Below are 26,375 nucleotides of genomic sequence, written 5' to 3'. Positions count from 1 at the left end.
CGTGAAGGAGCTTAAGAGCTGGGCTGAACTCAGAATGACTTGGAGTTCTAGGGAAGCATTCGCACCACCGCCATCAAGAAATGACCCATTGGGTGACCCCTGCAGCCCTCACCTCATACTTGTGTCTGGGGTGTGTGTGCCCTAAGTTTCTGGGGGGACTGGGGGTTGTGGCTGAAACCTCTTTGCTATACAGTAACGGTTCAAACCACCAGTTCCTGTTAGAACCGTGATGTGCTTCACAAGCCAGAGCACGTGAGCACTCGAGAACAATCTTTCAGGAACGGACACAGGAGGGAAGTTAGTAGAGGCAAAGACCTTTAGCCAGGGAAGGCCAGAGGGGAGATGGCTCAGCCGTAAGCTGCTCACAGTGCTGGCGTGAGGACCTGGGTTCAATCCAGGACCCGTATAATAAACTGTAGGCCACAGTGGGATTATTGTAGTAGTTCCAGAGGATCCTTGGGGCTTTCTAGGTAGCCACCTTTGCCTTCCCCACGAGCTCCAGGCCAATGAGGCATCCTGTCTTAAAAAACAGCAAGGCAGGGGTATCTGAGAGTGACACCTGAGGCTGTCATCTAGCCGCCCAGGCCTGTGCACAGGTGTGCGCCCTTAGGCACACATAAATTGAAGGTTTCTGCAGTGGGGGATAGTTCAGTGATGGAGTGCTTACTTAAGTATGCATGAAGCAAGCCCTGGGTTTCATTTCCAGTACCATAAAACAATATTAATAATACAGTAATAATAATACATTTAAAAAAAAGAGTTCTCCCCCCCCCCAGGGGTTGGGTTTTCATATTTGTTTGGGGACAGCATCTTACCTCTTGGGATTAATTTCTCCTACGCAGAGCGCTATGCTCTGGGTCCAGCTAACTCCCCTTTAATGCAATGGTGCCAATCCGTTATCATCTTTAGTAAGCTTCCTTTAGCACTCTAACCCACAATGCACTCCATTAATCTTTTTTTTTTTTTTTTCTGAACTCCAAGCTGCCATGAACTGAAGGTGGTGGTGGTGGCTTCAAGCCTCAGGTGACATCCTGGGACACAATGGACCTGTGTTCCTCCCAGTGTCTGAGGGGTCAGAACCATGGCAGGGCGCAGTGGCATTTGTCATAAATGACCCTGTCCAAACATCAGTGTTTCCAGTTTCCAAATGGCAGTGTAAACGGACCCTGACTCTCTTTCTTTCTCCTCTCTCCGCAGTGAGATGTAAAATGGAGGACGAGGAAGTGCCTGCTGCCTCAATGCCACCATCTTAACTAACATCAGTTACTCCACACCCAAACTGCACATTGCCTATGACGATTTCCGTAAGAAGCCTTAGTATGGTGGATTCACAACCCTTTGCACACAGGCCGGGTTTGTTGCAGACAAGCTTAGTTAGGAAAGCGTCCCTTGATTTCTGCTTTACCCCAAATACTGTTTTGTTCCATCCACTTCTCCACGGTGTGAAGGGTACCCTTCTGAGCCACTGAGTTGAAATATCTAGTCATGGCCTCCACCATCAGTTTGCCCACTTCTGCAAGATCCGTATCTTAATCTATCTCAAATCTCTGTTAGTTCTGTTTTGGTTTTGTTGTTGGCCTAACAAATGAGGCAAGGCTCGAGAACTGAGCTGTGTTCCTAGCTCAAGAAGAGACAGCCGATGCAAAGGATTTCCATCGTCAAAGCCCCAAAGGGGTTACAGCAGTGCCTTTTAACTAACGGTCCTCGTCTGTTCTGTGGCCGTGCTCCCCAGGATTCTCTCATTCAGGAGGCCCCAGACGCAGCCGAAGGCCTCCTTGGTGATAGTGTTTGACAAGCTTCCACGCATCGTAGGTAAATAGTAAAGCCTTTATTTTCTTGTTAAGAACAGCATTTTGAAAATAAAACCTATCTGCCCATGCTTAACAACCTTTTCAATCTGTGATATTTATATGTACATACTGATTGTCTTGAAATTTTCCGAACAATTTTGTTTATAAGTATGCAAGTCAGCCAAGGTGGGGGAAGAGTGAGGGTACATTATAAAATACACATTAATACATTTAATAAATATATATTATCTATCAAAAATGAGCCATAGCTCTTTATGAATAAAAAGCACCTGCCAGGGGCTCTCGTCGGCTCACATGGTTCCTACATCCTTGGATGTGTGAATGCCAGCGCCCCCTTCTACTTTCCAATTTGGCAAACCCAAGAGACAACCCTTCTCACCCTGTCTGCACTTGTCTGCTGGCCTGACCTCATCTGTGTGGGGGTGGGGTAGACAACAACCAGACCTTAACCTCGGAGACAGCTGACATGTTGGAGCCTCTCCCCTCTGCCATTGTGCACTGACTCAGCAACGGACTCCAGTTAGGAGGGGACAGAGGAGCTGCCATAGTCCCAGCACGGTGTCACTACCCGGGCATGCTAGGTTGTGCTTACAGCTTGGGGTTATTCACAGAGGACTTTCTAGACCATTTCCCCTATCAACTCTTAAACAGGTGCCATGGATTCTGTACTCCAGCCTTGTTTTGTTGGAAGCTGGCTGCGGTCTCTGGGTGGAGTTGCCTCGTGATCCTCTTCAGGTGAGCTCGGAACTCATTAGAAAAATAGCAGATGGCGCCCTTCTTCCTTTGCTCCCACCTCCACCCCTAATGTCTAAGAACATTCAGCTCACCCTGAACCTTAAATTAGCCAAGATAAAACAAAGCCCAGAAGCGCAATCACCCATCAGGATGGGAAAGAAAAAAAGAAAAAAGCAAAACTGCAAGGCCTCACTAAGTGAGGCGTCCTGTGGCTCAGAATGGTTCTGCTTGTATAGTGCAGAAATGTTGCTGCTTTCTGCACAGCCATTTGCACGGTGCTCACCTTATACGCGGAAAACCAAGAGCTTACAGAGAAAACCATCAATCATGTCAGCGTCTCCCTTCTGCAAGGGGGGCTTTTGCAGACCAAGTCACTGGTGACATCAGAAAGCTCCAAAGGACTCCAGAGAGCGGGGGTGGGCAGCCACTTCCTGGCACAAGAACGCGGAGTGCTGGCGTTTGTCACCGGACTGGCCCAAGGTGCTCATAGATTTCTTTGCAGAAGGCTGGGTAGTGCATGCAAGAGCCCCAGCCCCACGCAGCCCTGGCTTGCTTTCCCTCCAAACCCTCCTCAAGCTTCGAAGTTCTCAGCCCACTACATGATGGTCCTTAAGCATGAAGGACTGGCTGGAATTCTCTGGAAGCAAGCACATGCTCTGAGTGGGAGCAGGGCATCCCAGAAGACTGGGAAGGGGTGGCCTTTGGGTGTCATGCTTTCTGGTTCCCATGCGTGGTGATGCGCTAGCTGTAAGGAAAACTTGCAGGAGAGCCGAGCACTAGGAAGACTGGCCTCATCCCCCTAAGACTCTGCAAAGGCAGGGTAGGGTAGGGAGGGGATACAGCAGAGACTGGGGTCTTGAGAAAAATCAGATTTATTAAAACACTCAGCTCAGATGTACTGGCTTAAGAAGAGGTCAGTCCCCACCCCCACCCCCAAATACTAACCTTTTCAATTTTGCTTTCATTAAAGGTTAAAGGCTTGTGGGTAGTTTTTATAGAAAGAGCAGTGTAGCGATTGGAGTGTATGCAGAGGCCCTACCCTTGTTTATACGGTCCATATAGTCAGGTTCAAACTCTTAGCATGGAAAGGTTGCCAGAGGTTATCCTGGCCAAACAGTGCAGAGAACACAGGGCTTTTCATGGCAGGGGTGCTGGAGATGCCGAGCAACAAAGGAATGACTTGCTCAGGACAGATGGAAGCCATGACAGATGACGGCCATGAAGAGGGCCACTTTCACAGAACCATCGGAAAGCCAAGATGAAAATGTTCCCCAAACCCTCCGAAAGCAGCAGGAAACCTTCATGGAACTCATTCTACCCTGGACTTCTAGCCACAGCAAGGGAAGAGACCCCAGAAATCACTGGCTGTTGGACGTGAGGATGACATCACCCACGGGGAGCCCAGCCACAGGACACTGTGAAAAGGCTGCTATGGTGCCTGCCTCTCAGCCTGGCTCCCCTAAAGCCAAAGCTTCAAGTCAGTGGCCCTGTCTGAGCTTCTGAAATGAACAGGGGAATGACATTGGGGAAGGGGCATGGAGGACCAGCAAGTGCAGTAAGAGGAAGAGTGAGGGAGGCGGGGTGGGTGGGGTGCTAGGCAGAGCCAGCGGCCTGTCGACGGAACAGTGGTTGGTCACTACTGTCTAAATGCGATGGTCACTTCAAGGCCCGGAGTACCTTCTCTTTGGCACGTTCTGCGGTTCCTCCACTCCCACCGGCTACACAAGCTCTCTGACCGTCCGGCTGGGCCTTACTTTGGAATCACAGCCACAACTTCCTAAAGTCCCCTGAACTGCATAGGCCACCAAGCAAGCAAGACAGGAAGAAGGGTCCATGAGCTAACCTCAAGGGCATAGCTGTCTCCAAAAGACCTTCCTGGGAATCAGCACTCGGGCAGGGTGTGACAGGTTGGCTCAAACCCCTCATCGAAGCCAACATCAGCCTGGTACACCAGCTGCGGATTCTTTTCTGCCCTGCCCCCGCTGGATGAAAGTGTTTCCCAGCCACGCCTCTCTGAGTGAGCCTAAGACTATTGGCAGTTAGCTCTGATTTAGTTTGCAGGACGATTCCGTGTTTGTGTGTGTGTGTGTGGCAGGATAGGGGAGGGCAGTCACTGTTAGCTTTCCAGTTCATCCGTATGTCACATTTACACGAAATCCCCTTGGTGGGAATTCTCAGATTTCCTGGCTTCCAGGTGGCCTGTCTCGGCCACGGTTATTGATTTCGCCCTCAAGAAAGACACAGCCAGGGAATAAAATGGGTAAGAGAGATTCTTATTCTCTGGATCTTAGGGTCTTTCACCAATGGTGTCTTCCTGTGTGAGATGGCGGAGCGGTTGGGATCTGGAATAACATAAGGACAGCGCTAAGAACTCTGCAGAGTCAACGTTAGAAACTGACACATCCATCTCCCTTGCATTTTCACCTGTGGGGACCTGGGGGACGGAGTCATCCCCAGAAATGTGCCCAAGGTTCATGTCACCCACCCTCTGGGATATGCTCCACACTCAGAAACTCAGTGCTTTGAGAAGTGACGAAGAGGGGACTTGTCTCGGGCATGCTAGACAGGGGTGCTACTTTGTGCTTCACCCTGAGCCCCTACGGCAGCCACCTTCTCTGCGCTGGCCTTGGAGGAACCAGAGGACTTCAGAATGATGGACAGGCCGTGTTGATTACAGCACATGGGCTGGGCCCTCTGGGGACCACTGGTCACAGTAAAGCTAGGCTTTTCTTGGCTCCAGGACAAAGAAGCAGCCCAGGAGGTGGTAGGGGGAGTTAAGAACACACATCTGTGTTTCCTTTTGTCTTAGAGCCTGTTCAAAGCAAAGGGAATCGAACCAGAGCCTAAAAGCCTTCACAGGTCAGAGAAACCAAAATTCCCTCCCTCTAGGGATCAAAGACCATCTCTGATGGTCTATTAAAAAAGAAAGAAAGAAAGAAAAAATAAAAGCTCGTGTTGAATTATGGAATTGACACAAAATAAAGAATGGAAATCAACGGTGTACATGTGAACAGGCTCATGCAGTGCTTCTGAGAAGCACAGAGCTATGTCTGCAGAGTAGATGTGGGAATGAGCGCCTCTTGGGGTTTGCTGGGATGAAACAGTCATTCCAGCAGAGGCCAAAAGCAAAAGGTGACACTTTCTGCTGCGGGTCTGTTTGGCAACAGATACAGCTGCTCTGGCTGAAATTGAAGGAAACAATTCCAATTTCCAAGGATGTCTCTTAGGGAGCTGAGGTGTGCGTGTGTGGGGGGCTGGTACCTAGCTGGGGATACTGGATGCAGTAGGGACTAGGGGGCTTAAGCTAGGGTGGATGTCAGGAAAGATGAGAGCATCCTCGCAGGAAGCTCTTCCTTAGAGTCACCTTCCTGGGAGAGGGGTGGGGCACTGTGCTCAAGCAAGAAATCCACCAGGTAGAGCCCCAAGCAGTAGGTAGACACCTACAGATGGCTTTCTGAGCGTGGGTGTGGGTTTTCCTTATATGAAGAGAGGTGGTAGAGGGGGCCAGACAAAGATGGAAGGCGTGCATGCATGGAGCTGCAGTGGGCAGCCCAGAGAAGCAGCCTCCAGGTATACCCAGCTGAAGCTGCCCCCCATCGGACGCTCTTAGGCCCCCTCCCACATCAGACATCAGATTTTGATACTTACGGTCCCGCCATTGAGTACGACAGCCATCTCGGTTGGCTGATACACATTGCTTCTGAATGGCGCGGTGGGTCGGCTTCCCAGGTTGCAGGGTTTCTTTCCCAGGCTGTCACTGGATCTTTTTCCCAAGCTTCCGTTGGAGAAGCCCGCTGCTGACCGAAGAGCTGAGGAAGGGGATTCCAGGATGACAACACCACAGAGAGCAGGGAGAAGAAAAGGTGGGGGCAGAGGGGGGAGGAACAGAGAGGGAGAAAGGTGGGGAGGGAGAGAATTTTGTTTTTTTTTTTTTTTTTTTTTCTCCCAACAACCAGCTCCTCCCCTCTGGGTACCTCTATCCACCCACCACAGTGGCTCCTCCCCCTTGTCACAAGCCTGATTCAAAACAAAAGTCACAAAGGGGCTTTGTTCTCCAGCCTCTAGGAGACTGAGCCAGCCTATGGGAGGGTTGGGAACTTTGTGGAGTCCTGCTCTCCCCAAACAGCTACAGCCAGGCTGGGTGGCTGTCACCTCTGGGCTGGTCTCCTTTGCACATTTGCACAGGTCTGTATGTACCATATCAGTCAAAAGCAGTCTTTATTTCTGGAGGCTGTAGAGCTGGGGACCGCTAAAAACATACAGGACAGTGATTGTCATCATTGGAAAATGACCCTCAAATAGGAATAAAAGATCTGAAGCAATGATGGTAAAAAGAGTTAGTACTCTATCCCTGGAGTAGGTACAGATGTTTCTGAGTTATTGTCCCTTTGAAAGACAGCATCTAAGGTAGCCCAGGCTGGCCTCAGACTTATTCTGAAGTCAAGGATGTTCTTGAACTCCTGATCCTCCTGATGGCACATGCCCAGTGCTGGAGTTCACATCCAGCTAGTTAGTGTTCTCTCTCTCTCTCTCTCTCTCTCTCTCTCTCTCTCTCTCTCTCTCTCTCTGTGTGTGTGTGTGTGTGTATGTGTGTTTGCTTGTTTGTGTGTGAGCAGAATCCTGAGGCCACAGGGTGTTGGAGGTTATGAGCTACCCAATGTGGGCACTGGGAAGTGGACTCAGATCCTCTTAACTACGCTCCACCTTGTTTTTTGAGACAGTGTCTCACTGCCTAGGCTGCCTGGCCAGGAAGTCGCAGGGATCCACCTGTCTCCACCTCCCCAGCTCTGGGATGACGAGCGCGTTCATCACTCACTGGTGCCGGGGATAAAGCCCAAGTCATCACGCTCGCACAGCAGGCGCTTTATCAACTACGTCCTCTCCGCAGCCCCAGCACTTCTAAGAAATTAATCTCCCCCCTTTTAAATAAAGAAAAAAAAAACTTGAAAAGCCACAAAGAACCTCGAGTATGTGTTTGTGACTGAAAGGAGCCAGTCTTTGAGGGCTTCTCACACCATGCCAGTGACAGAATCTGGAAAGCCAAGGCTGTCAGTGATGGCCAGGGGCTGCGTGGGGAGGGACAGACAGGAGGGCAAAAGGGACGTTTCAGAAGAGTGGATCATCTGTGTGACACTGCCAGGCGGATACAGGTCACAGCACATCTGTCAAAACTCACCAGACGATGCATTCTAATTAAAATATGGTCTTCAGCTCAGTGGCAGAGCCCTTGCCTACCATCCCCAAGGCGCTCTCCTCAGCATCCCACAAGCGGATGGAAATCTTAACTGTAAGATGACATCTGTAGTTTCACTGAAAGTACTAATGTTGCCTGACTAAAGAAAGGCTTTACTGGGCGATAGTGGCGCACACCTTTAATCCCAGCACTCAGGAGGCAGAGACAGGCGGATCTCTGTGAGTTCAAGGCCAGCCTGGTCTACAGAGGATTTCCAGAACAGGCTCCAAAGCTACAGAGAAACCCTGCGTCAAAAAAACAAAACAAGACTAAAATCAAACAAATAAAAACAGAGAGAGAGAGAGAAAGAGAGAGAGAGAGAGAGAGAGAGAGAGAGAGAGAGAGAGAGAGAGAGAGAAAGAGGCTTTCCTTAAAAGTCTTCCCTGAGAAAATGCAACAAGACAGCTTAGGAGCTATGAGACCAATTTGGGGCAAGAATCAGAAAGAAGTGCCTTAGAGCCATGTACTATGAGAAGTAACATATAGAAGGTTAGTTTTCATAGCATAACAAGTTCTATTATGTCCTTTACAACAGATAAAGGTTAAGTACCATGGTCAAGATCACACAGCTGGCAGAGGCCACACTGAAAGCCTGGTAGAGACAGGCTGCTCCTCACCGTGACACCAGTTCCAGGCCCTCTGCTGACCATCACAGTTGGGTACGTTGAAGCAAGCAAGCTGCGTTAAGTGACCTTAGGGACAGCTCATCCTAAACTGGACCAGAGAAACCGAGTCCAAGACAGACTCAGGAAACCTTCCTTGCTTCAGCATCTCCAAGGCTTGAGCAGTTGCTTATGCTGGGGAGTGGCGTGGGAAGTGGGAAGAGTTAAACACAAATGTTTGCTTGTATCAGTTCCTACTCTGTGAGAGAGAAGACAAGCAGCTTCCCTTGCAGCGCAGAGGCTGGTCCAGGTGGGGGACTCCCTTTTCACTTCAGCATACCCTCTTTAGGGAAACCCAAGCTCCTCTCCCTTGCTACCCATGGCCCCAAGGTCTCCCCCTGTGCAAGCTATCAGTAGTTTTATGCACACACCTTTGGCATTCTAGGTCCTTTGGAATGGGCGCCAGGGCCCAGCTTGTGACAGACCTGACCAGTCACGGCATTCCATTCTTGAGAACACACTGGTTCAGGGAAGGAAATTCAGAGCCAAACAGAAATAATGCTGGGATTTTCTCAAGCCTTCTGGAAAGATTTATTTTTCCCCTGGGATTCTGGGCAAGCCCAGAGCTAGTGGAGACTGTGATGCCTTCACCATGAGATGGGGAGGAGTCAAGTTGAGTCATTACTTGAGTTTTTTTTAATCTAGCCCTTCCTGAAACCTGCTACCTTGGGCATTTGGGATCTTCATTTATTTGTTTGATTAATTTAGCATTCAAATTTTATTTTATTTTTTTTAATTGCTAGTAACCAATCTCAGAGGCCTTTGACTAACATCAGAGCCGAGAGACAGGCAGTGTTATTCCTACGTGGGTACCTGGAGGCAGAAACTCATTGGTCAGATGCCAACTTTCTTTGGTGTAGGCCCCGCAAGTGAGGTCATGTTAGCCACGCCTTTCCCCATGCTTCGCTCAGGATCTCCAACGGTCAACAAAATGTTAAAGTAGCCTTTGGCTTTAATAAGCTCTTAGAGTCCAGGGTCCCTAACAAAAGAGGGAACACATGTTCCTTTGAAAAGTGCATGCCTCGTCTGCCTTGTTAGCACTTCCTAAGACGTGATCTGAGGTGTGACATCCTTGGGTGTATTTGAATCTCTTAGCACTTACCTCATGCCTTATTGGTACTAATGAGCACAGTCTAACTAAGTGTATCTGTGGGGGGGGGGGTCTCACTGATGGAAGGAAACATCGGGGCAACACCATTGCAGCTTCCTAGAGCCGCAGGGCAACCTGAAGAACATGCCTTCCATCACATGACAACTTGGGCGGGGGCAACAGCCAAGAGAAGAGAGCCCAAGAGGCTGGCCACAAGTTCCCAGCGCAGGAGGACGTGACCATTTTGGCTCCTGGGTACTAGCCACTCCAAGGATAAGGCCCTTCATGGCGCCGGGTTCCTAAAATACAAACTGGCTGAAGTCAGCATGAAAGGTGCCAACAGCTGCTCCTTCTGTGGCAAAGGAGCGTGCCCAGATGGTCCTTGGCCAGCAGAGTAAGAGTTTCTAGCATAAAGGCCAGCCCAGCCAGGATAGTCTCTGGGCAAGCTTTGTCTGAGGACTGTCCTACCTGGTTTCGACTGATTTTGGTGGATCTATATTTTTTTGTTTTGTTTTGTTTTTATTTTTATTTTTGGACCTATGTTTTTTTGATAGTCTAAAAGATGCCTAAAAAAAAAAAGGAAGAGGTGGACTTAATAAGGGTTGCTAGGGATGGAGCTCATTTACCCCATGTGCACTAGGCTCTAGGTTCCAGCATCAGTACTATAAGCAAGCCAACAAGAACAACTTGTCTTAAAAAAAAAAAAAAGTCTGACAACACCCAAGGTTGCTGAAGATTTAGGGAGGGACTTGCAATGCATCAGTCAGAGAGCAGGCCCTCAGCCTGCCCTTCTGGGGTGCTCTCTGGCATGGTGTGCCGAGATTTAAAATGCAGATTATTTAACTCATATCTAGGACATCTTTTGCAAGGAGCTAGTGGACCAAAAAGCAGAGAGATGAATGGATAGCAGTGCTCACTGTAGCGCTGTTTATCACGGGAAGCCTGAGGCCAGCAGAGCAGCCAGAGGACCAGGAAATAAAGGCTGGTGCCTGATGGAAAATTCCCCAGCATTCCCAGGGTATGGGAATCTTCATCTACTGACCCCACAAAAGCCTCCATCACACTGACTTAAAGCACATGCCAGGCCAGCACCTGGACCTGGTTTCCACCTAGTGACGCCCTAGAATCATTTGGGAAGCGAAACAAATGATACAGACCTCAGTCAGACTTGATTAGGGGGTCCGGGGGTGGGGGACAGAGCGGGTGTGATTCTGAAGGGGAGACAGGTGAAGGACCACCCTGTCTTCCTGCCGTTCTGGAGATGAGGAAGCACTTAGCCGCGCCACACCTCGGTGTCCAGATAGCTCTCATGGGTTAGTGTAGGAATGAGAGTAGCCGATACAACACTCAGCGTGGCACTTGGTGTATGGCTTCTGTTGCTGTTGCTGTCACTATTTGCAGTTTGTTTGTTTTGCTGGGAGTTGTGCATCTTGCTGTGTCTCCCAGGCTAGCTTTGAACTCACACTTCTCCCGCCTCCCCTCTCTCAGTGAGTCCTGGGATAATGTACCGTCACGCCTGACCATCATTACTTTTAAAACACTATGGCTCGGGTGATTCTGACTTTCTAGTTCTACTGCAAGGAAATCTAACATTCCATTCAACCGCTGGTTCTTAGCCCCTGAAGGGCCACCCTCCGGGAGAAGCTGTCAAAAACAGGTGGTGCTGCCAGCACCCCAGGACTAGCCAAGTCCCTCTGTCACCACGGCCCCTTGTAGAGGCCTCTAGGTTTCCAAAGGTGACCTCTAACATGACTGTACCTTCTCCTGTCCCCCAGATGGACTGACACCAAATCCCTACCAATATCTCCACAGTCACAGGCATCTGGCCTGGAACTTTATGTAAGAAGAGAGCAACTTGGATTACAGCCACACTGGGACTTTCCCATCTGTCCAGAGCGGGGCTGCTGGCACCCCTCCTACATAGGAGCCTGGCTAGGGGTCAGGGGTGCAGAGGAAGCCAACACATCTAGGTCTGACAAGGATATGAGTGTCTCTATAGGAAGTGAGGGCTCGACATGCTTCCCCACCTACGGGGGAGGGGGGGAGCGGGCTGCACCCCAGGCTTCCACGCTTAACCTTGCAAGGCTGTGTAAAGGGACCGGCTCCTGAGCATGGCTCACACTTGGACTTGGCAACTGGGCAGATGCCGCTAAAGAGAAATGTGGCTAAGTTTCAGTCTGTCATGGGCCGCGTTACAGCTGTAAGTCTTCAGGAAATGCCATTCTTCTGAGCCTCGGCTTGCACCTATCTGTCATGGAGGAGGTGTGAGGGGGCTGACTGCACAGGGTGACGGTGGGGACTGCAGAGACAGTGCAGCCTGAGGGCAGAGCAGTGCTCGCCACGTGACCATGTCATGTGATCAGTGCCTCACCAGGACCAGGATTCAATATTACCGATGGGCCCCTGGGGCATCTTTGGCAAACTGAGAAAGATCATTTATTTAAGCTCCAGGGAGGGACCCAGCTGGCTTCCTTTAAGCAGGGCCCTGAGAGTACCTATCCAACCCCAACAGCAGGGTCTTTGGGGTTCTGGTGACCACATCCTCCTCCATCCTACTGTGACCTCACCCCTGAGCAGAAACAGGTAGTCTTGGGCACCCAGATGTCACCCCAGTTGCCACCAAATTTGTGTCCTCTGTCTGACCCAGAGGAGCTTGTGAATGTTTAGCCAAATAATAGGGATGTTGGTGATGGAAGAGGGAAGTTCAGAGTGGATGGGGCCAAGCCTTCTGTCCTAGGGTCATTCTATGCATGTCCTCAGAGTGTTATAAATACAACTGTTTGGGTGACCTGCTTCTGTGCTCTCCTTTATGAGGCCACGACTCAACATAAACCCCTTCCTGAGTATCTCAGACTCCACTTCCGAGAGACCCAGCCAAGACCCACAAGCTCCTTGCTCAGCGCCACCAGGGTCTGGTCCCCATTGTGTTACTTTTTGAAGCGACCCTACACACTATGCCCTCCCATCATTTTCATTTTACAAATTAGAGACACTGAGGCTCAGAGAGGCCACGTAATCTACTGAAAGGTGCAGGCAGGAAGTGGGAGAGGCAGGGTTTGAACATGGATGTTTGACTCTGGGATCCAGTTTGAACACTGCTGATGACTGAGGTGGAGGAGACCAGGAGCAGTGTCATGGTGGCCTGTGTCCATCTAGCGCATTGTGTAGGTTGCAAACCCAAATGCCTACAGGGAGCCAGGGATCTGATGTCAGGGGATCAGCAGAGGGTGGCAGAAGGCGTGGCAAGCAGGAAGTGTATTCCCACATAAGGGCAGCCAAAAGTGTGAGGTGGGGCAAGAGGCCTGGCCTTCCAGGGTCCAGTGACTCAAGTGAGATTCAAGAAAACCTGTAGCCATGTAGGAAGGCTGGCTCGGCATTGTTAGATCCAGGAGATACACTGTTTTAAATTGGTGTCATTTTCGGTGTGGATGCTGCTGGGGATAGATAGACCCAGGGCCTGTGCATGCGGGGCAAATGCTCTATCATTGAGCTTCCCATGACTCTGAAAGACCAGAAACATGGAGGATTGGGGTGGTGGTGGTAAATTGTGTGTGTTGTGTGTGTACAGGCATGAGGTCAACCTCAGATACAGTTTTTCAGAAACTATCTCTTTGTTTTTGGAGATACTAGGGTGTTAGGGTATCTAGGTCTCAGATTGTCTGCTTGCCTCAAGGTCTACCTGCCTCTACCTCTTAGCGCTGGAACTATCATAAGATGTGCCACCATACCTGGCTCTTCCCTGGATTCTAGAGAGTGAACTCAATCCTCTTGCGTGCCCTGACAACACTTTACCAACCGAGCCATCTCCCCAGCCCCGTCTCTTGGATTTTTATAACCAATCAGTGAGCAATTGGCAGGAGGAAAACATACATAAAAATAGCTCTGAGTCAGTGTTAGCATGGGGGCCGGTCATTCATGATCATCGAGTCTGCTGCTGGGTCTGGGAGCATCTTCCCTGGTTATGGCCTTACGAGGACTGTCCCAGGTCCAGCAGTGACCACTTTACCTGCACTATGTTCATCCATTGAGAAGGCCTTGTTCTCCATGTAGGCCCGAGGCAGGTGCATGTCCTCCTCAAATGCCGTCTCCCGCATCCTGGGCTGTGAAGTGTCGAAGTAGTTGGGTGGGTTCTCCTGCAGGGGTGGGAGGAGGGTGCAGTGGATCTCCGGAATGGCGTGGAAGATGACAAAAACCCAGCCACTGGCCGCCAGGGTGATGGCCAAGGTGGGGTCGCTCCAGGCATCTCCCTGCTTAATGATCGAGTTGCCGAACAGGTACATGGTCATCCAGACCACCCAGATGAGCACAGAGAGGAAGGTCGTGATGAGGATGAAGGCTCCGTTCACCTTCCACCGCCTGAACTTGCCACACAGCGTGAAGAGGGACTGTGTCAGGGTGATGACCAGCAACACCATGTCATAGATGAGCGCCATCACAAAATCCATGGGCTCGTAGGCACAGGCTGACTTCGTGTCACGCAGCACGGTCAGCACCAGCCACTCGGTGGCAATGATGACCTGCACCAGCATCAGGCACAGTGCCAGGCTCACTAGCTGCCAGCCGGCTGGGCTCGTGCCCTGGCGCACCAGCCTCCGCACCCGCCACGCCTGGCTCAGCAGACAGGAAAAGCAGAGCGCGAAGAGGACACCCCAGAGGAAGCGTCGGATGGAGCAGATCGTCTCATCCATCCGAATGATGAAGGCAAATGTCAGTCCAAAGAGGCCCAGGGTCCCCAGCAGGAAGAGGAAGTGGAGACACACGGGCCTCCTCTTCTCCTTGTCCTTGACAAAGGGCAGTCTCACCAAGAGGATGAGCATCAGGAGGAGTGTGATCAGGGCCCCTGCCCCGGCCACTGCCTCCACCACGATGCCCCAGATGGCGTCCAGGTCGCACAGGGACACGTACTGAGGGAGAAGGTCCAACCCACAGCCCCGGGATGTGCTGGCGTTCTCTGAAGCCACCGAGGCAATCACCAGGAGCAGGGGCAGGGGGAACACTTGGTGGGTTCTCATCTTTCTGACACCAGGAACATTCTAGAAAATGGGGACAAGTAGGGAGAAAGATCAATCCATGGCAAGGCCCTACTTTCCTGATTTCCTGAGGCCTTGCCTCTTGTCAAACTTGGCAGCCCTCACGGCTCCTTCAGACCTTTGAGATAACAGCAGCGATTTTCTCAGTGCGCTGTGGTCCCTTTCCCAGGCTCTCTGCCTCCCACTTGAACCCTGACCCAGATTAGTAGCCATGAGCCACCATCAGCAGTGGCTGGAGGGCCAATGGAAGAGAGACTCACCTCATCTCTCTACCCCTCTGTAGTCTGTAAATCTGGCCTCTTCCCAAGTAAGGGAATGAGAGGCGTTTTAAAGGGCCTGCCACCAGCCAGGTACTTGACTGGGCAACAGCCCTTATTTCTTCCTTATCCTCTAAGGCTGATGGGGAGTATTTACTGACCACTCACTCTAGACCAAAAACTGGGCTCAACCAGTCCTCATAATGCCCTATGAGGCAGCAGGTCCCATTGTGACCTCCATTTTCAGGTGACAAAACAGGGTCTTCAGGCTCTGACACTTACCCCAGGGCACACAACCACACTCCAGGAAGCCACCACGCTCAGCAGAGGGAGAGAACCCCCCCAGCTTTACACATGTGGTACATCCAGCCAAGTCCCCTGCACACAATTCAACCAAACTCGGATGAAGAATATTCGAGAAAAAGGATCTGTCTGTCCTGAACACGTGCAGTGCAGATATTCCCCTGTTGTCACCTAAACATGGCACAACATGGCACAACAAGGGTTGACATTGTCCACGGGGCACGGGCATAGGCTGTGTGTGAATACGGTACCCTTCACAGAAAGGTCTGGAACACCAGCTGATGCTGGCACCCAGGGCAGTTGGCATCCAAGGGATCCTGGACCATTTCTTGCGTGCCTGTCCGTCTGGAAGGAAATTCTCCATGCTCTGTCCCCCTCACACATCCTCCTCCCCCGTAGATCTCCTGAGGCTCCATTCTCTCCAGCTCCCCTGTTACCCCTGTCCTGGCAGAGTTCAACCAGCCACACTCTCTTCCACGTGCTTTAGATGCCCAAGGACAGTGCTGACCCAGTCTTGTCTTCCCGTTAAGACACATCCCCATTATTTTTAACTTTAGACCGAGGACCTCATGCCCGCTAGGCAGCGGCTAGGCTCCAGCTCTGATCACTTTACATGTTTTTTTGTTTTTAAATTTTCAATTTGAGGTAGAGCTATACAACCTTGGTCCAGCTGGCCTCGAACTCACCACAGCCCAGGCCGGGCTCACGCTGGCGACTTTCCTGCCTCAGCCTCTTGAGCAGCAGTGTAAGCCAGTGTCACCAGGCCTGGTCCTGCAGAGATGCTTCCACTCCACTCCCTGCCCCCAGCTCTTCTCTTCACGGCAGCTCAGACTCCGCCAAGGTCGGTGTGGCTCTCACAGACAGGGTCTTGTAGGCCGAGTGCTAATCAAATCTGCCATTTTTTGCCTACTTTGTTTCCTTTCTCTTCCCCTTTCTCCTCTCCTCCTTGTTTTTTTCTTCAGCGGCAGGCAGGGAGGCAGAAACAGTATCTTTTACTTTTACTCCTCAGTAGACTCAGCTTTCCCAACCTTGTCACATCTGGCATCCATCCCGGACAGGTCTTTTTTTTTTCCCCCTGTCCTTGGGATACCCTATGCATCACAGGACTGCGTCTCACCAACCCAGCTTCTATACGCTGCCAAATATCTCCTGGGTGAGGGACACAAATGCCCTGACAAAGGATTGCTGGTGAAGATGCCAGTATTAGCAAACAGCATCTGGCACAAGGCAGGGACTTGGGAAATCCCCATAGAACAAGCGCCGTGCACCCAGACTGCTCTTTACCCCCACGGACACCAGTTCCTTGCTTCTAAAAGAGGGTGGGCCTTCAAGAAGCCATGTCTGCACAGCTGTGCCCCAGACTCATTACTAGTCACGTTAAGCTAGTTTGGGGTTGTAATTCTACCTATGTGTAGGTCTGTAACCAGTCACCCTCCCCACACCCCTGGGGCTTCCCTTAAGTAAATGCAGTATTGACCACTTCTCTCCTCCTCTCCTTTAGAGAGATCCCTTGTGCATCCTGGGTTCCTCCTTGGCCTTCAGGCCTTCGACCCCATAAATAATGGATGCTGTAGAAAATGGCTGGTGGGCTGGGTTGGTCTGCTGTGCTTACAGAGAGAAGGCACGTTACAAAAGATGGTACTTGGGTAGAGGGGCTCCTTCAAGAAGATTCCTCCCACTCAGGTAAATATAGGGGTGGGGATACACCCCAGATATTGGCCACCGGCCTGTAGCCTAGTCGCAATAGTGCCATGGAGGCCCCATCAGCAATTCCCTGTGCAGTCATTTATTCAACTGTGGGCTTTTACATTGGCCACTTGAACCCCAAGAAATGAAAATACTTCTCTCTTGATATTTCTGAACTGTGCTAGAGGGCTCAGTTGGTCAGGGTGCTTGTTGCCAATACCGCCAAGTCTGTGAACCTTGGATCCCTGGGACCCACATGGTAGAGTCCCTGCAGCCCCCTTGTGTGTATGCTGTACACAGGCACCCCCAAGGAACATGGCTACATGGTGCACTTTGGAGAGACATCATTCAGAACAGAGCCGCTTATCAAGGTTGGGAAACATGCTATGAATCAAAATTTAAGAACAAGATGGGACAGAACAAGCTGCCGTTGGTCCACAACAAGGTGCTTATGTGTGTGGGGTCTCCAGAGTGAACCCCCATTAGGAGAGTTCTCAGCAACACACTCAAAGGAATCTCTCTAGTTTATAGCCAATCCCATCTTCCCCTGGAGTTGAGGAAATGACATTTGGGAAGATGCTTCTGGAAGCTGAATCAATGCCCCTCCTCTGCCATCTCTCACCTACACACCCTTTGACCAATGGTTCTCAACCAGGGGCAGTTTTGGATGTCACAACAATGGGCATCAGTGGAGCAGAGACCAGGCCTACAGTGTGAATAGCAGTCTCCACCGAACAGAATGACGTAGGTCAGTTAAGTCCATGGTACCAAGGCTGAGGAAGGCTGACTTTAGACAACGAAGTCAGAACCGATGGCAGACACCAGAAACCCCGCCAGAGCTTGGCCGGGCCTATACCCTACCACCTTTGCTTGCAAGACTTGGCTTTTTTTTTAAGGTGTGGCCAACTACTCTTTCTGGCAAAGCTCCTCCTTCTGAGCCTGGCTGTAGACCGAGGCTTGGTTTCCTCGGTTCTTCTTGCTTGCTTCCTGTCTCTCCTGTCTACCCCAACCAGAAAGGGGTAACACCAGGACAGCACCCACACTCCTGAGACTGTGCAGTGTTTTTGTAGTCCATGGTCAGAACTGTAGTTTCCGCTTCCTGTAGGCCACAGCAGATGGACCCTCTCATGCGCTCTGCTTTTGCGGCCACAGGCGATGCTCCTTTCTCCTTCAAGGGCAGCTAGTGGCCTGCTCACAGCCACAGCTTCTCTCGTTTCTGCAAAGAGCTTCCAGTTTCCTTTTGGAGAGTTACCTTAAGTCCTAGCTCCCAGCTGAGGGTCTGGTATGAATCCAGAGGGGAATGTCCCCAGGTGGTGGAGTTATTTTACAGATCAAGGGGTCTTTAGGAGGTGGGGCTTGGTGAGTGGAAGTAGGGACCTTTGATAGTTAACGGTCTGGCTTGTAGAACCCACAGCAGAGTCTGGTCGAAGGCCAAGGGAGGACGCCATACACAGCCGTGGATGGCCGTGCCATCCCTGTCATGATGAAGCAGAGCCTGACCTAAGGCCACGAGAAGAACCGATGCCATCATACACTGCCACTGCTGTGCCACCCCTGTCAAGATGAGGCGAAATCTCAAAAACCCCGAAGCAGAGGGTTCCTTTCATCTCTTCGTTTTGATAGTTACTTTGTGTCAAGAAATGTAGCTGTGATGGTTAACATCAGTTTGACAGACTCTAGACTCACCCTGGAGACAAGCCCCTGAATATGGCTGTGAGGGATTATCCGGATTAGGTTAGCTGAGCTGCGTAGACCCACACTGTTCAGCAGGCTGGGGTCCTGCACTGCAGAAGGAGAAAGTGACCCGAGCGATAGCATTCATCTTCCTTGGCCTCCTGACTGTAGATCCAATGCAACCAGCTGCCTCAAGATCCTGTAGCCTTGACTGCTCTGCCCTGATGGACTGTACCCTCCAGCTGTGACCTGAGGTAAACCCTTTCTCCTCTCAGGTTCCCTTGTCAGGGTCTATTCTCAGAACACCAGGAAAAGTAATTAAAATTGTAGCCCAGGCAGGACCAGCTCAGGCTTGGCCAATCTGGATGCCTCACTCCTCTTTGGCTGAACCGATTGCGTCACAAATAGGCCCGTAGTCTGACACAGAGTAACGATTCAGCAGGAGGGTTTGACATTAACAGGAAGGGTGTCTTCTCTTTGAGATGGGGTTGATAAATTGGAAGGTTAGAGTCTTGTCATGGGAGAGGACAGATCCCTCTCCCAGGGAGAACCTGTCTGAGGGTAAGACTGACCCAGAGGATCAGCTAGGAGATAGACCAGAGTCCTAATCCATTGAAAGTCAACTGGATTCAGCCATGCCTGGTACCAGCAACCAATTAACTACATAGTTTGAGTGACACCAATTTGGTCTGGGTTTCTGTCACTTGCCAACAAGTTCTCAAAAACCTAGAGGGAATGGCCCCTTCTTGACCCCATCTAGGCATATAGATGAAACCAAGCATTGCCAGGCACCCGAGGAGAGAGCCCAGTTGCCTCAAGCTGGTGACTATGGGCTCTAAGGAAGACGATGGGGTGTGGCCACCCAAGTCCACAGAACCATGTATAAGATGAGGGGAAGGAGTTACCCTGGAGCCAAGGCCACTAGCTCATCTAGGATTTCCAGGGGGTCCTATTTCTGTCACGTTGACAACCGCAGTAACTGTTCACCAGGCTCCTTGAAACATAGCGACATCCGCGGATCTGCCAAAGGGAGCTAGCTAGGGTGGTACAGACCTGTAATCCTGGCGTACGGGAGGCTGGGGCTAGAAGATCATAGCCACCTTGAGCTACATAGTGACTTCTAGTCCAGCCTGAGCTACCACTGGGTAACCGTAACTCAAAAGACACACAGAATCTACAGAATCCTCGTAGGGGTGAGCGCTAAAGCTGTTTCCATTTCACAGAACACGACGCTGCACAGGACGGGGACAGGAGCTGCTTGGCCAAGGTCACATGCTGCCAGAAAAGCAGAGCCTGAGGCACACAAGAGTCTTATTGTTGAGAACTCATAGAAGAGTCACTGGTGACTTTTGCTGGATGATTTATCTTCAAGAGGTCCTCCCTGCCCCCACTACACACTAGGCCAGTACTTTTGACCCTGGACGCTGTTGTCTGGGTCACAAGCATGTGTGTGTGTGTGTGTGTGTGTGTGTGTGTGTGTGTGCACGTGTGTGTACTGTTGTCCTCTCCCAAGCAGACACCCCTGGCCTGGGGTTGGCTTTGGGTACCGTTCTCTATCTCTGGCCACATTTTCTGAGACGGGACCTCTCTCTGGGCCTGGGCCTCACTGAATCCATCCCACTAGACTGTCTGCCCAGCAAGCCGCTGGGATCTACCTCTCTCTCACCCCCAGCACTGGGACTAGCGATGTGCAAGGCCACGGGATCCGAACTCGGGTCCCTCCAGTCCAGTTTTCCCCGATTTTATTTACCTCTTGGGTCTGTTCCCCTTCACCCACCATCACCCCAAACCCTCATCTGCTCTGTTCTGCCCTTCAGTCCCCGAATGAATGAAACTTGCCATACAAGCTCTCTCACGTGGCCCATAAAAATGTGCTAACATTTTCTTCTATAAAAGAGGAAACAGAGGGTCCGAGAGGCTTAACTTGAAGTTTGACTCTTGGAGTGTCCCAGCCCTACAGGCCACACTCAGGCACGTAAGTCTGGAGGAGGGAGGGCACAGAGCAGGAGGTCCAGGCAGGCACTACCCCCTTCCATCCAAAGTGCCCCTTGTCAGGTAAGCCCCACCCCGTTCAGTCAGCCACCTGCTGCCTCTCACCGCTGATCCCCACATGGAACAAGACCAGATTAGAGGTTCTGAGGCAGCCTCAAGGCAGGGCTGCCTGGGCTGGATGAATACATGGCAACAAACCCATGGGTGAGGGCAGCGGCTCCTCAAAAGGAGGAAAGAATAAACGGGGATGAATGCAGAGGCCTTGGCTCACATACTAATTACCTTTGCTGCCAGCCAGGCACTCAGAAATGTGACTCACTCGATGTTCTTAAATACACTGCAAAACAACTCCCCCAAGCACCATAAACACCACACGCAGACAGCATACCACACACACCACACATACGCTGCACCATACACATACCACACTCCATCCCACAGAGGTTCAGAGAAACAGTCTCTTTCACTGTCTTGAGTGCTGGCCCTGCAGAAACTGCTGAGGACTCTGTGGGACTCTATGTAAGCGGGGCAGCCAGACTCTGCCAGAGTCAGACTCCCCAGTTCCAAATCCTACCCTGGGACTGGAGTCGAGTCCAGTAGGCACATGCCTGTAGGTGTCACCCCCAGCATTGTCCAAATCAATAAATAAGACAATAAAAGTCCTACCTCGGACCACTTGCTAGCTTGCTATGACTCTGAGTGGCTGACTTAACTCGTCTTGCCTCAGTTTCTTCATTTGCAAAGTGAGGGTAATAACAGCACCCCCATCGCAGGGCTGTGCTGAGATAACTATTGGAAGTGGGTGTGGTGGCATTCACCTGTAATCCCAGCATTCGAGAGGCTGATGCAGGAGGATCTCAAGTTTGAGCTCTGTCTCAAACAGGAGCTCAAACAAGCTGTGGAGTGGCTGCCAGGTGGGTAAAGTGTTTGCCCAGCAAGTGTGAAGACCAAAACTTCGGATCCCCTAAAAGCTGGGCTACCCTAATGCCAGGGCTGTAATCCCAGTGCCAGTAGGTAGAGATTGGTTACTTGGGGCAAGCTGACTGGCTAGACGAGTTGAACTGGCAAGTTCAGGGTTCATTATGAGACCCTGCCTCAATAAATAAAATGACAAAGAATCTCCAACACGAAATGTCAACCTCTGGCCCCCACATGCACATACACCGCATATGTACACACAGTCATAAGCAAATACAAATGCACACTCTTTTGTGCACACACACACAGGAATATCTACTAGTGTACACACATGAACATACACACTTACATGCACAAAGGATAACTACAGGGTATAGGACACTAGCTAACGTAAATGTTCCACTGTCTGCAGCGGTAAATTCTTCTTCCAGGGATTTTCTAGGAGGGGCTGTTGCCGTGGAGATGGAATCACAAAGGGGCTCTCCCATGTGTTTATCTACCACTGGTTTCTAGTCTCTCCTATCATATGCCAAAGCCAACAGGTCCTGGAGGTGGTGGGGAGGAGACAAGCTTTTGGATGGGAACAGGAGTCCTGAGCGTGAGCCTCACTGTCAAGTTTGAACCAGGCCAGTGACCCTGAAACCAGCCGTGGCTATTAAGTAGTCAGAGCCAAGACTGCCAGAGACCACACACTGGGCCTTCTCCTGGGAGGTAAAATCCCTTCCCTTTGGTCCCCTCATAGGGATGGAAAACAAAATGTCCCAAACTGCCCCAAAACCCTTCTGAACAGCCTCCCTTAGCCCTGCAGCTAAGAGCAAGGTTCCAAAGAGATCATTCTTCCTGCCACACCAGTGCAGGAGGGTAGAATTTGAACCAGCATACAGAAAAAAAGGACAAAATGAGCAGGGGTGTGTGTGTGTGTGTGTGTGTGTGTGTGTGTATGGGGGCGGGGTGGGGCATAGGTCATAGCTCAGTACCAGGCTGAATACCTGCCGCAGTTCACACTCTCCTCAGATTCCAAGGTCTCAGCGGGAGGGTGGGCCAGTAGAACTTGTGACATTGGTGTTACCTAACCTCTGCAAACCTTAGTCTCCTCCTGGGTAAAGTAGAGATAGTTGTGCTGCTTGCTTGAGTCCACGGGAAAAGCCCTTTCACAGAGGAAGCAGAAGGTGCTTGCTCAAGAGTCCCATTGTCCTGTTGGGACCATGAAGGCAACGAGGTCAACCTGCCCGGCTAGCGGCCATGGAATCTACAGACCAAGCTAGGAATTCACTTTACCCCAGTCCAGGCCCCATGTCTGGCAGAAGTCCAGATTGAGTCTGGAAGCCAATTTCTCTTGAGCCCCAGTATTTCCCTCTGTCCCAGCCCACTCCTCTGGAGCTGAGGTGTGTTTCCTGCTTGGCTGGGTTAAACCGTTACAAGGTTTCCTGACATTAAACTCTTTCCCAGACCCAAACCGTCTCTGCCTCCCTCTGATATCTTTTCCAAGTTAGACAGTGTCATCATTTTCATTACCCCGTGCTGCCTAGACACTGCCCGCTTTGGGGCTCTCAACTTTACAGACCCTCTAAGGTTAGTAACTTTGCGCAGCAAGAACGTCAGCCCTGTGAGCCATGAATATGCAAAGCAGCTGCGAGTCGGTAAATAAAAGCAATCATTTAAATGCAAATTGCAGCCTAGGCAGCTTGAACCTCCTTCTCCGGGAGCAGTTCTGAGGCGAGAGCGTGACTAACTCGGAATTCCCAGTTAGCTCAAAACTGAAATGCAACACAGGTCTTGGGCCCTGGGTGGGGGCTCCCTAGGGTAGATAAGAACAGTCTAGAAGTAGGAGGATCTCTAAAAACTCAAATCACTCCTCCAATTAGCTCACAAGGCTCTCTCGGACTCAGAGCAGTTGACCCAGGCTGGATCCGTAGCGATCCGTAGCCCGAACTCTCTGCACCACAGCATCCCTGCCAGCGGAAGGAAGGGAGCTGCTTGCCGTCGGTCTCCTTGTGGAGGTCAAGGGAACTTTTAAAAATCACACCCCGTGACCTCCTGCTGAGAACCCTCCAAGGATTCAGTGGCCCCTAACAGAACAGATTCTAAATGCCTTTTCACGACTCCAGAGACCAGGATCTGTCTAGCGCCTCTGGTCCCCACTCGCCTATCCACAAATCCGCCCACACACTGGCTACAATGGTCTTTGTGTCTCTTCCTTCAAGCTCATTCCCACCTCCAAGCTTCTGCAGCGCGGATGCCCTTTGCCCGCAAATCGCTCTCTAAGTGGAGCCCCCCCCCCACTGGGGTCCACTAAAAAATGTTATTCCCCAGATGTCTTCTCACGCATCACAAGCCCTGTTCACTTCATTTTCCAGGCAGCCCTGTCCCAGCAGGTGTTATATGAGGTGGTATTTACTTGCTCTATTAGCGTTTCTTCATCCACTTCTCTGCAGTCTCCCGTCCCCGCTCTCGCCCCAATCTTGATCTATTCATTTTATACAAGTTATTTCCTCAGCACTCGGTTGTGTCCACCACATGTATTGAAAAGCAAGCAAGAAACAAACAAACCCAGCAAGGATTAGAGTCTGTATAAAGAAAGCTCTCTTCTTACTGCCCCGGTCCCAAACTGCAACCCCTTCCCCTCCCATCTTTCCTTCTTCCAACTCAGCTGGCCCCTTTCAGACATAGAAGCAAGGGATCAGGCAAACAATGTTCACAGTCGAGATAGAAAACTAGCCGGGAGGAGGATTTCCAACCAACAGATGCCAATTTGCATTCTATTTACATGCTATTTGCATGTAGTTTAACTCCAAGTGTGGTTATTCCCAAAGCCCCGAGAGCCCACCGAAGAAACTTAGGAAGTAACGTTTGAAGTACTGTATGTGGGGGTATGTTTAGCCTCTCTCGCATTCTCTAGTCTTTGTGGAGACCCCCAGAGCTTTCTGGACGCAGCTCAGGTGCCCCCACCCCGGCGCACTCGGGCGGCCGACGCGGCGCGTGTGCTGGGGCCCCAGGCGGGGACGATGGTGCCCGCCACACTCCCAGGGCCTTTGTCCCTGTTCCAAAGAGCCGCCCCCTTGGCGAACAGGAGAAAAAGGGGGGAACAGGCTAGGCCTGGGTCTGGCGGAACAGGAACGGGGGACGAGCCCTCTGTTCTGGGGCGTCCTCTGGGGCAAGGTCGGTGAGTTGATCCAAAGCTTTTAACCAGCTACGGTTCGCTAAGGCGAGGTGCGGGCTCCTCTTCTGGGCTTGCCTCTCCCACCCGGTCCTCGAAATGTGTGGGATTCTTGTGCAGTCCCCAGAAAGAGGGGTCGCTGCACCAGGTAGTCCTTACCCCTAGCCAGGCAGAAATTCTCCCCTTTAACCGTATGCAGCCGCCCCTGGATTTCCAGCCAACTATTTGTTTCTCAGCCCCAGATTTCCTCCCTGTGGTGCCCACCCTCTAGCGCCCTTTTCCAAGAGTGCGCGGCCACTGCGGGTGGCAAGTTGGGTCCCCCAGACCCTGCGGCAGGTGAAGCTGCACGTCCCCAAAGGCCGGCCCTTTCCCCAGACCAAGTCTGCGTAGTTCATGGCCAGCACCCCGGCCTCGCTCCCCGCCTGGTCCCTGAAACCTGCCTGCGACGCCTCTCACAGGGATTACTAGCACAGGGTCGGATTCCCCTTTACTCCCAGTTGCCTGTCGTCTGTCGTCACCCCAGACCCTACTCAGAGCCTTGGCTCTCTATCTGGTCCATGGACACCCCCCCCCCCAATCAGATAAAGGTCCCCAAACCCTTGCTCTCGGTCAGCCTTCTGCGGCTCCTCTCCCACCGCACTGTGGCACCCCTCACTCGAACACCCACAGCTTTCCATGCAGATGTACACCGAGGAGGGAGAACAGAAAAAGCATGAGCCTCGGATCCCCTCCCGATCTTTACAAGCCCACGGCGGGAAAAGTTTCTGGGGTCCTTGCGGCGTCCTCCCCGCGCCCGCGCTGCTTGGCACTTACCGACCCTCGCGGCCCCGCAGCGCCGACGCTCCTGCTGGCCCTGGGCCCGAGTCACATCTCTGCAGCGCCCGCGGCCCCCGCTCCGCGCACGCCCGCCAGCCGAGTCCGCCTCACTGCATCGTCCTTTCGAGCGGCGGCAGCTTGAGGCGCCCCCTGGCCCGGCCCGCGCTGCAGCAGCCGAGGCCCCGCCCCTCCTATAGGCCCCGCCCAGCAGGTCCCGCCCCGGCCGGGTCTGCAGCTCTGCTCTGCTCTGCTCTGCTCAGGACCAGCCGCAGGCAGCCCGCAACCCCAGTCGCCTGGCTTGTCCTGACCGCTGAGACGCCTTCCACCTCCAAACAAACCTCCAGTGTTCCCATTTCGAAGTCATCGCCTCCTTGTTAAGAGTCCAGTCGTTCAATTGCCCAGGTTGATCTGTGTGTAGAAATATTCTCAGCCACAAACAACACAATATTCCCACGGGGGTCCTTGAGGGGCACTCGCCACACATACCGGAAGAGAGTCCTGGGCTCAGATTCTCAGAGACTGCACGCGTTTTAAAGTCACCATAGCCTCGGCATGATGCACCTCGGCAGGTCCCCACCGATCACATTCCCCGCCTTCCACCCCGATCCAGCCCTCCCTTTTCTCGTTGCGCACACTGAATCCAGGACTAAGGTATCCTCCGCAATCCCACACATGAACCTCACCACGGTGACCCACTCACGTGGGTCCGTGTTCACGATCGCCACCGTCTCACACACTTCATTCACGTAGGCACATGCCTGCCACTCTCCCACGCACACATACCACAGAAAGTCCAGTCTCTGACTGTGCGTGCACTGATGTTCAGGGCAGTTAACGCCGGCGATCACAAGGCAGACGTGGGATTTGCATGGGGGGGAGCGCATCTAGAACGTCCTCACTAGGCTCTCTGAGGTCAGTACTGCTTAAGCTAGGCCTTAGGGGACTGCGCTTTAGCATTCCATGCAACAGCAAGCTGGCAGTCTCAGGCCGTCGTCGCTCACCTTTTCTCCC

The 26,375-nt window shown here is 51.8% G+C and overlaps 2 protein-coding genes across 4 annotated transcripts in view; one reads left to right on the top strand and one right to left on the bottom strand.

Annotated features, from left to right (window-relative positions):
- Iqck (IQ motif containing K) overlaps window positions 1–7,451 on the top strand; it is a 125,699-nt gene extending 118,248 nt beyond the window's left edge. The window contains exon 9 of one of the 2 annotated variants that reach the window (XM_085692994.2): window positions 7,268–7,451. In XM_085692994.2, coding sequence (XP_085549120.1) covers window positions 7,268–7,377 — 110 coding nt within the window. In that variant the 3' untranslated portion in view covers window positions 7,378–7,451. Of the gene's footprint in view, window positions 1–1,197; window positions 1,888–7,267 lie in introns of those variants that run through there. The other variant, XM_048460263.3, reaches the window with a different exon arrangement.
- On the bottom strand, window positions 1,809–25,506 carry Gprc5b (G protein-coupled receptor class C group 5 member B). 2 transcript variants are annotated; one of them, XM_085692992.2, is made up of 4 exons: window positions 25,362–25,506; window positions 13,538–14,564; window positions 6,195–6,355; window positions 1,809–2,977 (listed from the first exon to the last, which is right to left on the bottom strand). In XM_085692992.2, the coding sequence occupies exons 2-4, from the start codon at window positions 14,541–14,543 to the stop codon at window positions 2,930–2,932; spliced, it is 1,215 nt and encodes a 404-aa protein (XP_085549118.1). In that variant the 5' UTR covers window positions 14,544–14,564; window positions 25,362–25,506; the 3' UTR covers window positions 1,809–2,929. The 2 variants fall into 2 exon arrangements, with proteins under 2 accessions (XP_085549118.1, XP_048316218.1); XM_048460261.2 differs by lacking the exon at window positions 25,362–25,506 and having other exon boundaries at window positions 1,809–4,888.
- Window positions 25,507–26,375: the final 869 nt, after the last annotated feature.

Source organism: Myodes glareolus, chromosome 7 (genome assembly GCF_982192425.1).
Source record: "Myodes glareolus chromosome 7, mMyoGla1.1, whole genome shotgun sequence".
In the NCBI taxonomy this organism is placed as follows: domain Eukaryota; kingdom Metazoa; phylum Chordata; class Mammalia; order Rodentia; family Cricetidae; genus Myodes; species Myodes glareolus.
Note: the sequence above shows the minus strand (reverse complement) of the source record. Positions and strands in the feature narration are given on the sequence as shown.

Excerpts from the sequence above, each read along its gene's own strand:
- Gprc5b (XM_085692992.2), bottom strand. The coding sequence starts at position 14,543 with ATGAGAACCCACCAAGTGTTCCCCCTGCCCCTGCTCCTGGTGATTGCC. Across the intron at positions 6,356-13,537 it reads AATGGATGAACATAGTGCAG|CTCTTCGGTCAGCAGCGGGC; the intron begins GTAAAGTGGTCA and ends CCCCTTCCTCAG. Across the intron at positions 2,978-6,194 it reads TCGTACTCAATGGCGGGACC|GAAGTGGCTGCCCACCCCCG; the intron begins GTAAGTATCAAA and ends TTCTTGTGCCAG.